Source organism: Lycium barbarum, chromosome 9, assembly GCF_019175385.1.
Source record: "Lycium barbarum isolate Lr01 chromosome 9, ASM1917538v2, whole genome shotgun sequence".
Lineage (NCBI taxonomy): Eukaryota > Viridiplantae > Streptophyta > Magnoliopsida > Solanales > Solanaceae > Lycium > Lycium barbarum.
Genome location: NC_083345.1, coordinates 126,198,467 through 126,213,937, shown reverse-complemented (window position 1 = coordinate 126,213,937; position 15,471 = coordinate 126,198,467). Strand labels below are relative to the sequence as shown.

At 35.0% G+C, this 15,471-nt stretch overlaps 2 protein-coding genes across 3 annotated transcripts; one reads left to right on the top strand and one right to left on the bottom strand.

The window, feature by feature from the left end:
- The first annotated feature begins 2,405 nt into the window (after window positions 1-2,405).
- Window positions 2,406-5,600, top strand: LOC132609971 (uncharacterized). Of its 2 annotated transcripts, XM_060324200.1 has the most exons (4): window positions 2,407-2,956; window positions 3,043-3,116; window positions 3,496-3,683; window positions 5,142-5,600. In XM_060324200.1, the coding sequence occupies exons 3-4, from the start codon at window positions 3,496-3,498 to the stop codon at window positions 5,365-5,367; spliced, it is 414 nt and encodes a 137-aa protein (XP_060180183.1). In that variant the 5' UTR covers window positions 2,407-2,956; window positions 3,043-3,116; the 3' UTR covers window positions 5,368-5,600. The 2 variants fall into 2 exon arrangements, with proteins under 2 accessions (XP_060180184.1, XP_060180183.1); XM_060324201.1 differs by lacking the exon at window positions 3,043-3,116 and having other exon boundaries at window positions 2,406-2,956.
- Window positions 5,601-8,097: 2,497 nt separating this feature from the next.
- On the bottom strand, window positions 8,098-10,674 carry LOC132612336 (uncharacterized). The gene is made up of 3 exons (XM_060326622.1): window positions 10,203-10,674; window positions 8,259-10,108; window positions 8,098-8,181 (listed from the first exon to the last, which is right to left on the bottom strand). The coding sequence occupies exons 1-3, from the start codon at window positions 10,672-10,674 to the stop codon at window positions 8,098-8,100; spliced, it is 2,406 nt and encodes an 801-aa protein (XP_060182605.1).
- Window positions 10,675-15,471: the final 4,797 nt, after the last annotated feature.

Genomic DNA, 15,471 nt, shown 5'->3' with positions numbered 1-15,471 from the left:
CATAGAACAGAGCTTAAAGCAATAGAAGAAGGAGGGTTTCTGACCTTCTTCGTGTGCAGTGAACAGGGGTGTGAATCTCGGATCAACGCTCGAACGCGAACGACGCTCGAATTTCTTCGAGTGCAGTCCTCAACACACCCGAACACAATGAAACAAACGAGAATTTAAAACGAGGGGGAATCAGCCCGGACTCAACGAAAACTTTACTTCAAATTGATTTTTTCTTAATTAGACGGGACTAGGTAAAAATAAAATTAATTCCCATTTTTTTTTCTTTTCCTCTCGGCTCAAGACTTAGAGTGACATTTATAGGTGTAGACCCAAATCTAGGGTTTCGATTTTGGGCGGGATGTTGAACTAGGGTTTAAAAAAAAAACGAATCAAACATGAATCCGTTTAAAACAGATTTCAAATGGTTTGACTTCGTTGTTATCTGCAAATGGTTCGACCATTTATGGTCTGTGAGGATCAGCTCGCGTTTGAAGCAAGAAAGGGGAAAGCTTTCTCCTGTCAAGACAGAAAGCTCAGGTAAAGCAGACGTAGAGACAACTTGTGTATGAAAATGGGTAGACAAAGGTTGTTCACAGCTAAAGAAAGGGAGAAGATTTGCTGAAAATGGAGAGGAAGAGAGAGAGGAGGGAGGAGGGTGAAGAGCTGTGCGGTGCTGCTGGTTTCATTCATTTAGGGTTAGAAGTGAATAAGTTTTAAGAGAAATGGGCCGGGTCGGGTAGTTTAGGCGGGTAGTGGGCTGGATCGGGTGGAAGGGTAATGGGCTGGTGCCGAAATTAAACATGTGGGTTGGGTTGAGTTGGTGAATTTAAAGTGTGGGCTGGTCCGAAAATAATGTGAATTGGTTGGGCTTGATTTGGCTGAAAATTTTATGCCCTTTTCTCCTTTAACTTAATTCTTTTTGGGCTTCTTAGTGATTAACTTGTATATGTATAATGATGATAATTAGTGATTAATATGTAGAAAATAAAGATTTAATAAAGTGTTGACTTATAATTAATTTAACGAGTCCAAATCCGAAAATGAAATGACGACGAACCATAAAAATTTGCGATAACGTAATGCTAGTAATGTTGATAGTAAAATAGCGAAAATGAAAGTAACGATATTAATAGTAGTAAAAAATAAAAAAATAGTAGTGAAAATAAAGTATTTAGCTCGTTAATAAATTTAGAAGCCCAAGAAAATAAGGAGAGACAAAATTGGGTGTCAACATATGGAAAACATCCAATGGACCAATGAAGAAACATAATAAGTTTTCCAACGCATACTTGGCTTGGCTTCTATTTCATCATAAACTACTTTCGTTTTCTCTGCTATTTGAGTTCCAATAATTCTTTTCAAAATAGTTTCTTTCATTGTGTTTCTCCAATATCACTGATACTGTGAATTGCTTGCTTTTGTTGGTTAAGTAACATAAACGGATATCTATGTCTTTTGAATTGGCAAACTTGAACCCAAATATATTGGAAAGCCACGAACGTTTTGCAATAGTGACGGCAGTTCGAAATATTTCGGCGCGTAATCACACAACTTTCCGGATCACTAGCGGACCAACATCGTGCATTTCACCCCCAATTTCTTCCATCATTCGATAAAACAATTCTCCTTTCTCGTTTTTCCTCAAACAAAGCAGAGCCCGGAAACATTATAACAGTAAAAATAATTTCTTTAAGATTGTTGGCATTCTGTATTCGATATTTACTTAAACAGATCTGAAAAATAAATGTAAAAGGAATAATTCGAGCCCGCTGAATTCACAGTGTTTCCTTAAGGAAATTATTCCCTTCAATGTACCCGAGGTTATAGAATATATATTCTCAGAATAGAACGAATTAACTCAACAACTTATCGGAACCTCAAACCCGATGAAGGACGAACGCAATAGGCTGTAGCAAATCACACAGAATATATTTGAAATACAAAAAATAAGGAAGTAGATAATCAGAATTTTCGTAAGCAAATGCAAGTAGAATTATTTACATAATTAAGAAAAAAAATGGCGGAACCAAGAAAAAATGTTGGATCCAAGAAAGTTGGCTTGTAATTATCCAGTGGGAAAGGGGTTGGATTTACCCTTGTACTTTAGTAAATAGTTCACATTTATCCTTAATAAATTTTTGTAACTAAACGTATCCCTACCGTTAATAAACTTTTTACATTTATCCCCAACCCTAACAGACTGCCACGGTGTCATTGGACACCTCATTAAAAATATAACATCCTATTTACCATTTCCCAATAATTTAGCACTAAATTAAATTAAACAGCCCCATAATAAAACGCGACCCATTATATACCCACCAAATTAAACCCAAAGAACAATTTTCAAAAAGAAAATAAAGACATATAAGATCCATTCAGCAAAACCCATCAAAAAGATCAATGAGTACAATTTTCAACCAAAAACAAAGAACATATAAGATCCATTTTGATTTTCAACACACCCATGAAGTAAATGAAAATAAAGAAGAAGGCTGGTGAAGCTCCTCAAGCCATCGGCTGATGAAGTTCCTCCGGCGAAATTGCCAACGAAGATAAAGAAAAAGGCAAGCATGAGGTCACTACGAAATCAGTGTTTGATTCACGATTTAAAGCTGCAATGACAACACCCAACATATTTCCTCCATATAAAATCAACAGATCAAACCCATAAAACCCATCTCTCCGGCCTTCATTACCCACTTAAACCTCATATAAACAACGGACACAAAAAAAGGGGTGTTTGTTATTTACAATTACAGTAATTCGATAAATACCGAAATAAATATCAATAAAGCCTAAAGGCCCACGGTATTAAATTACTAGTCCTGCCCAATAGGCTAGACCTACCCATCAGTTCACAGTGTAAATCCCTAGCACATTACACACACAAAAGCTCCAAGTCGACCTTTACACATACACAAAAGCTCCAAGTCACCTAACACACAAAAAAAACCCTAATCAGGTAATCCCTATCACCTCCAAGTCTCTTTTTTTTTTTTTTTTTTTTTTTTTTTTCAATTTCGTTGTGTTCTAATTTATCTGAACTAGGGTTTTATATACTCCCCAAGCTCGGGTCGAGACCACACAACTCATTTAAGTGAATAAAATTTGAACTATGTCAGGTAAATTCCACTCATTTTACTGTTATATTACTTTCATTTCTTGTCTTAAATCATGTTTTTGCCTATGAAATTTGTGCAATTATCGTCGAATTTTTGTTTGATAGTTCCTTAAACTTATAGTATTCAATTATGAGAATCTAGAACATAGCTGGATCTTATAAGTTGTTTCTTTAGACCCACAATTATGTGTTGATTTTCAGCTCTCTATTAAATGTATTGTCGGTGACTCAATATTTAATCTTTTATTTGAACTTTGATGAACTGAGTAGTGCAAAATTGATTAGTATATAAATTGTATGTTACAAGAAATTATCTTATTACTCATTTTAATCTTATTACTTTCCTTTCTTATAACATTTGTAATCTCCTCTCTGTTTAGATGAAAGATGAAGCAAGTCAAACAACCAATGTGGGTGGAAGCACACCTATTACTGAATCTCTCAATTCAACACTGGAAGTTGAACAAGATCCAGTGACTGTGAAGAGGAAAGCTATACAACTAAGATCTGCTGCTTGGCCGCATTATGATAAGCTCATAGAAGATGGAATTAATAAAGCAAAGTGCAGGTATTGTGGTAAAGTTCTCTTAGCTGATCCAACTAAAACTGGAACAACTGGACTGAATAAACATTTGAAAACTTGTCCTAGAAATCCAAATAAGGTTGACACTTCCAATTCCAAGTACAAACAATCAAATTTAAACTTTCAATTAGAAGGTGAAAAGGGTGATGGGACAAATTTAAATCGGAATGTGCATTTAGCACCGGGGCCATATTCTTGATTCATTTAGGAGTTTTTTGACTTTGAAATTGGTGCAAGTTGTTATTTATCTTCAAGATTGGCGTCGAAATGAGCCTTATCCCGTAAATGTTGAAGAAGATTTTGATGATCTTATGAAACTTGAACTTGGTATGTTTTTTTGTTTTTATACTTTTTACTTAGTTTAATTTTTGACACATCTTAAATTCTTTTAAGATATGACTGATAGCTCAAAGGATTCCCTCGGTTCTTAATTTATAATCGCAAGTTGCCTTGGCCTCAGGTATCCATTGAATATTTAATTTAATTTAGTTTGATGTTCCACTAATTCTCCACTTTGGTGCTGGGTTTGTGCTTTCTCTTTAATTCTGTTGGTTCTTAAAACTAAAGGCGACATTGCTATTTGACAACTGATCCTCTTGTTGGATTCTGTTGGATTTGTGCTTTCTCTTTTTCCTGCTTGACTGGGTGTTTACCTCCGTTGCATAACACTTTTTCTAGAAGTTTGAGTATTATTTTAGTAGCCTCTTTTTTTAGGGGTAGATGACCAGAATTTACTTTATGTACTGCCAATATAATAGCCTCTTTTTCTAGATTTTTCAATCTCAGTGGTATCAATGGTACTTACTTTCTGGATTTAAGCTTCTACATTGCAAAACTTGCTACTGCTACTTATTTTAGATTGTTATGGTAGGAAAAAACGAAAGGCTTGATCAGGTTATGAATTTACTATGGATAGATATCTCTTTTCTGTACCATTGCACTAAGATTCCTGGGTTTATGGATGAGCTGAGTGTTGCTTGCTGTTCTATACCCTGCATTTACAATGAATAATTTTACTCTTATCTGTCCATGGAAGATGTTTTGGAAGACAAAAGCTCCTGCTAAAGTAACTTGTTTTGGTCGGATTGTAACTTGGGGAGCTTGTGAACCTGCAATAGTGGAAGCTGCGAAGTTACTATTTGTTGGTGTCTTAGTTACCTCCAATGCATATTTTCTATGTCATTGACCTATGCTATGTCTCTTTGCTATAGCATTTAAAAGTGTGACGGATAGTTGAAATTTTGTGATTTGTATAGTATATGTTAACCAAGCCTACACCTGCCGTCACGGAGGTGTAATATGTGCAGAGATGTTATAAACTCACTAATTTAGATCATAATCTGATCAAATGATTTTATAGGTGAACATGTTGGGGTATGTTTCTTTTGAATATTGAATGTTCTTTAGAGTATTATTGAGTTTCTTAAGTTAATATAATGCTAGGTGCTGGTGTGGTTTGTTTGGCTTTCCCTTGCTCTTCTTTCATTTGGTTCTGTATTTGGAGAATGGAATCTGCAACCAAGCATGCCGTTGTGGTGAAAGTCAGGTGAGAGTCAAGTTTATTGACGACCAGAACAGGTTTATCATGAGAAATGTCAAGGGACCAGTCAGAGAGGGTAATGTTCTTACACTGTTGGAGTCTGATAGGGAGGCCAGGGGATTGCTTTGAGCGTATAATTATGAATGCCGCATTGTAATGCATCGAATACTTGATACTGGATGGGATTTATTTCCTATTTAATAGCCTCCGGTTTTGTTTCTTAGACTTGTAAGTTTAGACATGTCGATTTTGAGGTGTTAACCATGATTCGTGTAATTTTGCTGCACTTCACGTTTTTGGAATTGTTTATGATTAATATTTTGCTAGCTTTGCATCAATGGCAGTAACTAATGGTTCAGATTTGTTTTAGTGTGGTGGATGCACTGGATGGTCATCCATCTATTATCTTGAATCTTTTATATTGGTTCTGTCCTGTGTGAGTTTTCTGTTGCTGCTGCCTCTTTTGTTCTTGACAAGAGTGTTAATAGTCCACAATGAATATTAGAGTGAATTCAAGAATGAAAAGTTTGATTGCTCCCCCCAAAGTTTGGTTGTCTGATGATACACTTGCAATGTATTGACCCCTTGCATAGCATACTTGCGTTCTAACACCGTGGACTTCGACTTCAATATGGTATTACCGAATATCGTACCGAATTGAAGTTTAATTTACCGATTACCAATTCGAAGTTTGAAAGTTCGGTATTTGGTATATCTTCTCAATTACTGATTACCGTATTATCGAACCTGAACTTTGAAAATACCGAACCGAATACCGAACGCCTGGCCCTAATCCCTCCCCCTAAGTTGTAATGTGTATGTACATGCATTGAGTACGAGCAAAGGGCTAAAATGATCCCTTATCTATGGGAGTAGGTTCATTTTAGTCCCTTAAATATGACTTGAGTATCGGTCCACCTCAGTATCGGTCTCTCATCTACTATATGCAGATGACACTCTTATATTTTGTGGAGCTGATTGTCAGCAGGTCTCTAATCTCAACACCACCCTCATGATCTTTGAGGCCATCTCTGGACTTCATATCAATATGCTTAAGAGCACTATATATCTAGTGAATGAAGTGGTCAACCTAGAAGCTCTTGCTGATATACTTAGCTACAAAACAGGCTCCTTTCCCACCACCTACTTGGGACTTTCTTTGGGTGCTAAATTCAAATCATCTGGGATGTGGAGTGGGGTCATTGAAAGAATGGAGAAAAAACTAGCCACTTGGCAGATGCAATACCTATCATTGGGTGGTAGGCTTACCCTCATCAACAGTGTCCTAGACAGCATCCCTACTTACTGTATGTCACTCTTCCCTATGCCAAGCTCAGTTCTAAAGCAAATTGACAGGCTCAGAAGGAAATTCCTATGGAAAGGTAACAGTGTTACTCATAAATTCTCTTTGGTTAAATGACAATCAGTTATTCAACCCAAAGGCCAAGGGGGGCTGGGAATCAGAAATCTTAAGCTTCATAACAACAGCCTACTCATGAGTATGGGAATCAGTTCTAAAGCAATGAACCACATGGTGTTGGAGTATGGAAACACATCAGTAGTCTTCAAGGCTGTCTCATTCAAGGCTGGAAATGGGCTTAAGATCAGATTTTGGCAGGACAAATGGCTCGGGGACACTTTAGTAAGAGACTCATTTCCCTCACTATTTCTGATAGCTTCTAACAAAGAAGCAACATTAGCTCAATATAGAGATAACAACTGCTGGACACCAATTTTAAGGAGAAACCTACAGGATTGGGAAGTTGATGATTTTCTTTCTCTGTTACAAAGATTGGAACAATGTATTCTGGTGGCTGAATTGCAGGACAAAATCCTCTGGGGCAATTCTAAGGAAAAGATTTTCACTGTGAAGGAATGTTACAACTGGAGCTCCCAAAATAGCTTTTTAGAGGTTTGACCTTGGAAGCTTGTATGGAGAACCAGACAGCCTCTCAGAGTTACTTGCTTCATTTGGACTGCACTGAAGGAAGCATGCCTAACACAAGACAATCTTAGGAGGAGAGGTGTAATCGTCGTTAACATGTGTGCCATGTGCAAGCAGGCCAATGAAAGTGTCAACCATCTATTTTTGCACTGCTTTGCAGCAGCTAGACTCTGGTATTTCTTCTACTCTATGCTTGGTCTCCAATGGGCAATGCCTTTCAACATCAAAGATGCCTACGCTAGCTGGATACTCTGGAGAGTTGACAAATCCATTAAAAGAATCTGGAGAATGATTCCAGCAGTAATTTTTTGGAACCTATGGAAGGAGAGAAACAGTAGATGCTTTGAAGGAATCTCAACTCCTATTTGCTCCCTAAAGTCTAGGTGTTTAGCTACTCTTTATAGTTGGCATTTTTTTGCTCCTGTAAACAGTGTGAGTAACTTTCTAGATTTTATTAGCTCCCTTTCTCTAGTTCGGTAGACATGGACTATCTTTAGATTGCTTTTCTACAAGTTTTTGCTGAGTCTGCTTCATGTTTCTGTTTGAAGCAGCTTCTCACCTATCTGTAACCTTGCATCTTCTTGATGCTTTACTAATGAAATTTTATTACTTTACCAAAAAAATAAATAAATATGACTTGAGCATATTTAATCCCTTAACTTTACTAAAGTGGTGCACTTTTTATCTCCCTAACGGAACCCGTTTAAAAAGTAACGGTAGGGATAATTTAGTTTCAACTTACAGTGCTATCTCCTTTCTTGATTGATGAACATTTTATTTCTTCATGCCTTCTTTATTTCTTAGGATAAAGGAACCAAATCCTTTTAAAACCATAGCTGATTGAGCAGATCCTTCCAAATAGTCAATAAATAGTTTCCAAAGTTACTTTAAACTTTCATATGCTTTGTCTTCATTTACATACTAAAAAATGAGTTGTCAGACACTCCACTTTCTTGAGTTGCTTTCATATGTTCTTCGCTAGCAGGTCCTCTTCTCACCTACAATTTAAAAAAATATCAAGATTAACTAAATAACAACATAACTAAAAAGAGTGTTATATGTAATTAAACTATACCGTAAGCTTTGTAGGAGCAAAAGGTACAGTAGGAAATGACGATCCTTGTTGCGTTGTCTCATCATCATGAGAATCTGGATACACACGATTTAAACTGCAGGTTCTTATATTATGGCCTGGTTTGTGGCATAAGCTACAGTCCAATTTATTTTGCTTCCTTCTCATTTTTTGTCTACTTGCTCCCACTTCATCTAGTTCTTTTCTCCGCTGCTTTTGTTTTTTTCCTTTGGTACTTTGTCTTACCAACCGTGGAGGCAAAGGAGGTATGTTTTTCGACTTAGGCCACATCTCTTGACCGTTCATAGGTAGAATAGAAAATGCATAGATTTTTCTATAAGTTTCTACCTTATAACAATCATCCACGTATGAGTTAATGTCATCATGTTTAGCCCAAATTGCGGCAATGGCATGTTTGCAAGGAATTCCTGTTAGATCCCATCTCCTACAACTGCATTTTCTATTTAGTAAATCCACAGCCCAATTGTTCATTATGCTTGCCCCTATTATCTCATAATTCCACTCATTTGATTTCCTAGGAATAAATTCAGCTGCCTTAGCTTGATTTTTGTGCAATGCATCCTTAATCCTAGGGCAAATATCACCAACATTCCACTGGGCACCTTTATCCCTATTTGCTTTCATCCTCGACATAAGTAAGTACCTTAACTTCTCCAATAGAGTGATAATCGGCTTATCTCTAGCCTCAAGGATCATGCTATTAAAACATTCACATATATTATTGAGTAAGGTATCACATTTCACAGTTTCGGAAAAGTGAGATTTAGACCATTCAGTAGGTGGCTTGTTCTTGAGCCAATCAACAGCTTCTGGATCAAGATCAAAGATATCAACCATGCAATCATCAAACCACTCTACTCTCGTAGCTCTTGCAGCCTTCCAAAGGGCATTCTTGAGTGAGTCACCACCGAATCCGACCCTCTTGAAGTTGTTATGGAGGTGTCTCACACAGAATCGATGACTAACATATGGCAATACCTCATTGAACGCTTCAATCAAACCTTTTTGCTTATCCGACATGAAGGTCCAAGTACTAGTATCATCAATGTCTAAGTCAATCTTCAAATAATTCAAAAACCATTCCCATGATTCCTTTCTTTCCTTCTCTACAACTGCATATGCTATTGGAAAGATATTGTTATTTGGATCAATTCCAACAGCAGTTAACAATTGAGTTCCATACATTGGGCCCTTAAGCCAACAACCATCGATCCCAATTATTCTTCGACAACCACTCTTGAACCCCTCTTTACAACCACCAAAACAAATGTAAATTCGCTGGAATCTCTTAGGCTTGTCGGGCACCTCATTTCCAACCAATTCCATATAGACAGAGGTATTTGGATTTGTCCTACCAATCTCATTGCAATAGTTCCACAATACCTTGTATTGAGCATTAAGATCTCCATCAATCAATGCAAGTGCTTTTCTCTTAGCCCTTCTACATTGTGATAATGTCACCTGGACTCTTAGCTCCATACTAACGTGATCTCTGAATTCGGAGATTGCCCAAGACCTATTTGAGCCTATGGCCTTAAGGTATCTTCGTGCAATATAAGATGAATTAATTGATTTGTTACGATGGTTCCAATTCTTACAACGATGAGTGTGATTGTATGTTCTGATCTGGAATGCGCTATCTCGATGCATTCTTGAAGCTAAAATCTCCCAGTTGCAATCTGGATGACCACAAGTTGCTCTCACTCTTTCCCTATCATTTTTGCACCACTTTATGTATTTCCCTTGGTTAACTTCATGAGTTATTACAGCATATTTGAACTCATTCTTGTTTTCAAATGTTAGTTCTAATGCCAACACTGGTTTATCCCCGTCTGTTTTAGGATTGAACTTTGGAAAGTTGAATCTGTCACCATCAGAGCCACATTCTAAACTCTTTGTATCGTCAGTCAACACAATCCGAATCACCTTCTTCAGCTGCCATCTTTTTTTTAACTTCTTCACTAACTTCGTATCTATGATTCACATTGGTATTGCTTCCCAAGAGATCATCATCATCTAGAAAATCATTTTCTGAGTCTTCAAATTCATCATCACCCGAAGAATGCTCACTGTGTACTTCTTTTTCTTGTTCTGCTGTACCAACTTCATTAGTATGTATAGTCCTTCCAATATATGAATCAAGATGTTCAAAGTATACTTCGACCACTTTGTTATCTGGAATACTTTTGGCTACAATAGTTGCTTCCACATCAGTAGAAATAAGTCGCATTCGGTTACCATACCTCCCGCACAAATGCCAGAAAGTAACTGAATCTCCCTCATAGCCACATAGTTCTGCCATGTATTTGAATTGTGACAAATTCAACTCTGTGTCATTAACATAGTCAATAAAATCTACACGCCCACCAAGATAATATTTGTTAGGCTGATGCTTCATCGTACCACCATGTATTACTTTTATACTGAAAAAAGAAGCCTTATATGCAGGGTTTGCACAACAATTGAACTTATCTTAGACCTTTTTCTAATGGAAAAAGAATATAAACTATAAAAAGTACTGCAACAGAACTAATAATAGCCTACAAAGATGGGCATTTAGCATAGTAATCGGACAAGAAGAAAAAAATATGTTATGTCAGACCAAATTCACCAACGATTAAACAATGACAAACACAAAATCCTATGTCAGAGACACTTTTTTATTCCTTATTTCTTGTCTTTATTTCAATTTTTTATTCAAAAAGCTTATGTTGTATCATGCATTGCACAAAATAATTGAAGAAATTTAATACTATTTACTAGTAACCTTATTATAATATACTGAAGCTATCATGTACTGCATAAAAATTAGCAAATATACTAAAGAATGAGAAACGGAATCAAACATATAGTGAAAAATCACTTTTTTAGTTTAATGATACCCAGATAGTGTTTCTTGCTTAAAATCTTACCATAATTGGGTATTTCACTATCATGAGATCTAATAATCATTATTGTAGAAGAAAAAATCAGCTTCTTCACTTGAGTTTTCTTGTTCCAGCAGATCAAAAGATTTTCATAGTGGCTAGGTTTTTTTTTTGGCGCGTATGGAATTGGGGGAAGCCAACTGAGTTTATTAGTTTTTTCCAGATGGGTTTAAGAGTCACGTGACCTAACTTTTAAACGGATTCCGTTAGAAGATAAAAAGTGCACAATTTTAGTAAAGTTAAGAGATTAAATATGCTCAAGTCATAATTAAGGGACAAAAATGAACCTACTCCCATAGATAAGGGATCATTTTAGCCCTTTGCTCCATTGAGTACACTGTGAATGGAGTGCTAAAATGTACAATGTTTGATTAAAAAAATGAAAATAACTTATTGAGATTTCATCACTTTCATTATTTTTAGGTACCTAAACCTGTCACGAGTTTTCATAAAGTGTTATGTCGTATGCTCTTCCTTCGTGTTGTAGACTCTATCCTTTAGGGACATTAATTTTAATTGAAGCATTTTACAGCTGAAACATGAAATTAGTTCTAGGCCAGCAAATACTTCTAGCATTTTACTTGAATTATCTTGGAATGAGGATCATGCTAATGATTATTTACAACATATTTTATAGCTGCTTATTTCTCCCCCTTATGTTAGAAAGCTGCTTATTCCTCCCCCTTATGTTAGAAAAACTAACATATATTCCCGTTTTTCTTTGGGATACCCATCTTTGTGGTCGTGCTAGATTATTTAATTATATACAACACATCAAAAGCTATTAGATGAAAATATTTGATTCCGAACTTTAAACCAATGCGATGGAGAATTTATTATAATTTATTGATTTGATGTTGTTGTATGCAATATATCATAGTTCAGGCCAACACATGAAGCTTTGTTCTCATAAACAATGGTTTGACTATTTATCGGAGGCATTCAACGCCAAATCAGCTTAAATATAAATCAGCATTAACAAGATGAATTATCTTGATTATTTGGACTACATAATCTAAAAATTGTGCTATCAACTCAATTATTTTGAGTAAGTAATTTTGCATGTGTCAAATTGCGAGTTAACAAAAAACGTACATGTGACCGTCTTATCGATGCATCTATTTAAGACATCACATAACAGGTGAATGAGCCCATATTCACCTTTTATATTCTTTTAGAATTTTGGGAATTCAATCCCAGCATTAGCCAGTATAATCAACTTATCATGAGAACAAGCAACAAAAATATATTCTTGAAGAATCTTCTTGTTCTTCAATATATGTCAAATACTCAATCTGTACATCATATTTTAATTGGAATAGCCCAATCGCTCATGCCGACTAATAAAATTATTTATACTAGTAAACTTCAAGTTTCCCATGACATGTGCTATTTGTTTAGTAAACTTCTGGTTTACTATGACATTAATTGTTTTTTTTTCTATCTATACAAATAAACTTCTGGTTTACCGTGACATGTGATTCATCATGCTTATATTTGTGTAGTACAATTTGGATAATAAAGAGGGTAACCATTCACATACATATTTCTTACCCACTATAATTTTGATGATATACACTACAAGAAAGAAGACATTTGCCAACAAAAATATTTTGTTGCCATAGATAGACTATTGTTGCAAAAAGTACTTTTGGCAACAACATTTTTGTTGTTGTTGCATAAACTTTTCCCATAGGCTGTTATTGCAACGATGTGCAATAATTTTTTTATTGTTGTCAAAAGTACTTTTTGCAACAATAGTCAATACTATGACAACAAAATTAAATTGTTTGGCAACAAAAAAAGTTCATTTTTAGAAGATTCATCATATATGCTAACAATAAAACTAAGTTGTTGTCAAATATTGAATTTTGTCAATTATATTATTTTTGTTGCCAAAAAGAGCTGTTGTCATTTCTATACTTACTTGTAGTGTATTTAATCCTCCAATTATTTATAGTTTCAATATGATAGCCATTTACTTTAGTAAACTTCGGGTTTACTACAACTTGTGTTTCGATCATAACACCTTCGTATATTACAATCTAGAACGAATGACATAATACTATATAAGCTCTTTAGGAGCCTTTAATTATTCTTCATAATCACATAATGTTTGGACACTACTAGTGCCATGATCTTCTACATAAATAATTAGCTCTTCTAGAGCCCTTAATCATTAATTTTGTACTATCAAATATTGCTTAGATACTGGTGGTATCGTAAACGAAATTTTAGTTAAACACTGATGGTATCAGAGATAAAAAAATAATTAAATGGAGATGTAAAGACTATAGTAGAGTTCAAAATTTGCTACTTCAGGAATAGATTTCTGAGTTTGGTACTTCGGGAGAAGATTTCTGACTTTGCTACTTCGGGAGCAGATTACTGAGTTTACTACTTCGGGAGTAAATCATAGAATACAACACAACAACAACATACCCAGTTGAATCTCACAGTGGGGGGTCTGGGGAGGGTTAAGTGTACGCAGACCTTACCCCCACCTTGGAAGGTAAGGAGGCTGTTTCCGAGTGTAAATCATAGAATATTTAGAATATTTTTTTCTCAATTATTCTACCTCTTCTGGAGGTGAGTCGTGATAACTTCACAACTAATCACACGTTCATATTTATGATCTTTACTAAGTATCATCACATTCACTTCTAGGAATGAATGTGTATCTGTAACATTTGTCAAAAGTTTTCATTCTTTGAGAATATGACATAATCATTTGAACGTGCCTTAACCGTATCCTATTTATGATAGCTTAAAACTTCTTTTAAGATGTTGCTACTTCAGAAGCAAATCGAGTTATACATATGATGTGGAGAATTTTTCTTTAACACATCTTCAATTGTAATCAAAGCCTATACAATATTACCACTTTTACTAGGAGTTTAATTACCTCCAAACACGTAAAATATAATATTAAGGACAAGATTGTCAAAGCAAAAAAGAAACTTGAAAATTAATTAGAAGCAAAACTATGATGGACGCATATATGCTGGTGATATATTCCTTATACGGGGTCATCTTTGTTATCATTAGCCGTCTGTATTAGTTTGCATCTTGCTTCAAGATGCATTTCTCAGTTTACAAAAGTGTTTCCCTTTTCAAGGCTAAAGAGATTCGTCACAATACTTTAAAAATAAAGATTAGTACTTCATAAAACAAATCATACCTTCGGGGCGGAAAAACATTCTACAGCTTACGTTACTATCTAATTTCTCTATTGGTTAGAGTCTCGTGCTGATAACGTGTAATAAAATAGTAAAGCAGGAAAATAATATTGTAGAGAAAGAGAGAAGAGATGAGAATTATTTATTTCTCTTGAGGGATGAAAATATAATGAAGGGAACATCTCTATTTATAAGAGAAAACTAACTTGGTCCCAAGGTCATAAACCCTAACATTTTTTCAAAGATAAACATTCACAATAATACATAAATACTATTTATAACACTAATATTTATAATACAGTCAGACATCTCTATAACGGCATCCGCATATAACATCAACTCTCTATAACAACTAAGTTTTTTCGAAACCGAATTTTTATGTAATATTTTACTTCTCTATAACAGCAACAACCAACTTTATAATAGTACACTCTTTGTAATATTACCCCCCGTATAACAACTATCTTTTTTTTTTTTGGTAATATAATAATTAACCATCTTTATAAAAATAGAATATCTATGATAACCAATAATAAGTGTAGAGATTTTGATCAAATATTTGATCCTTTAATACAATATTTATGACAAAAAATATCATATGAATATATATAGTCATCATTAAAAGATTTTCCTTCGTTATACAAATTGTGAATAAGCTTAGAATTTGACAATTAAAAATGAAAAATTAGATTTTATGCATATTTTTTGCCTATAATAGCAAAATATTATTTAAATGTCAATGCTGTTATAGGTGTATAACAACAATTCTCTATAACAGTAAAAAAATTTCGAACCCAACGATGCTATTACAGAGAGATTTGACTGTACATGCTCACAGCGTGCAGACACAATAATTAAACTGAGCCTACGAAAGTAAGTTGTAAGTACTATTCCAAGGGTGTTCTCTTTGGGGAGAATTTTCCAAGGTTTGCCATATATAATTAATTATAGATGTCCTGCCTTTGCAATTGGAATTACCAGGAAATGAGAATCGAACCTAGGATGCTAGAAATAATTTTGAACACCCTGGACCGCTTGAGTTAACCTTATATTTGTTCAGGATATTCAAAAGTTAATATATGTACATAA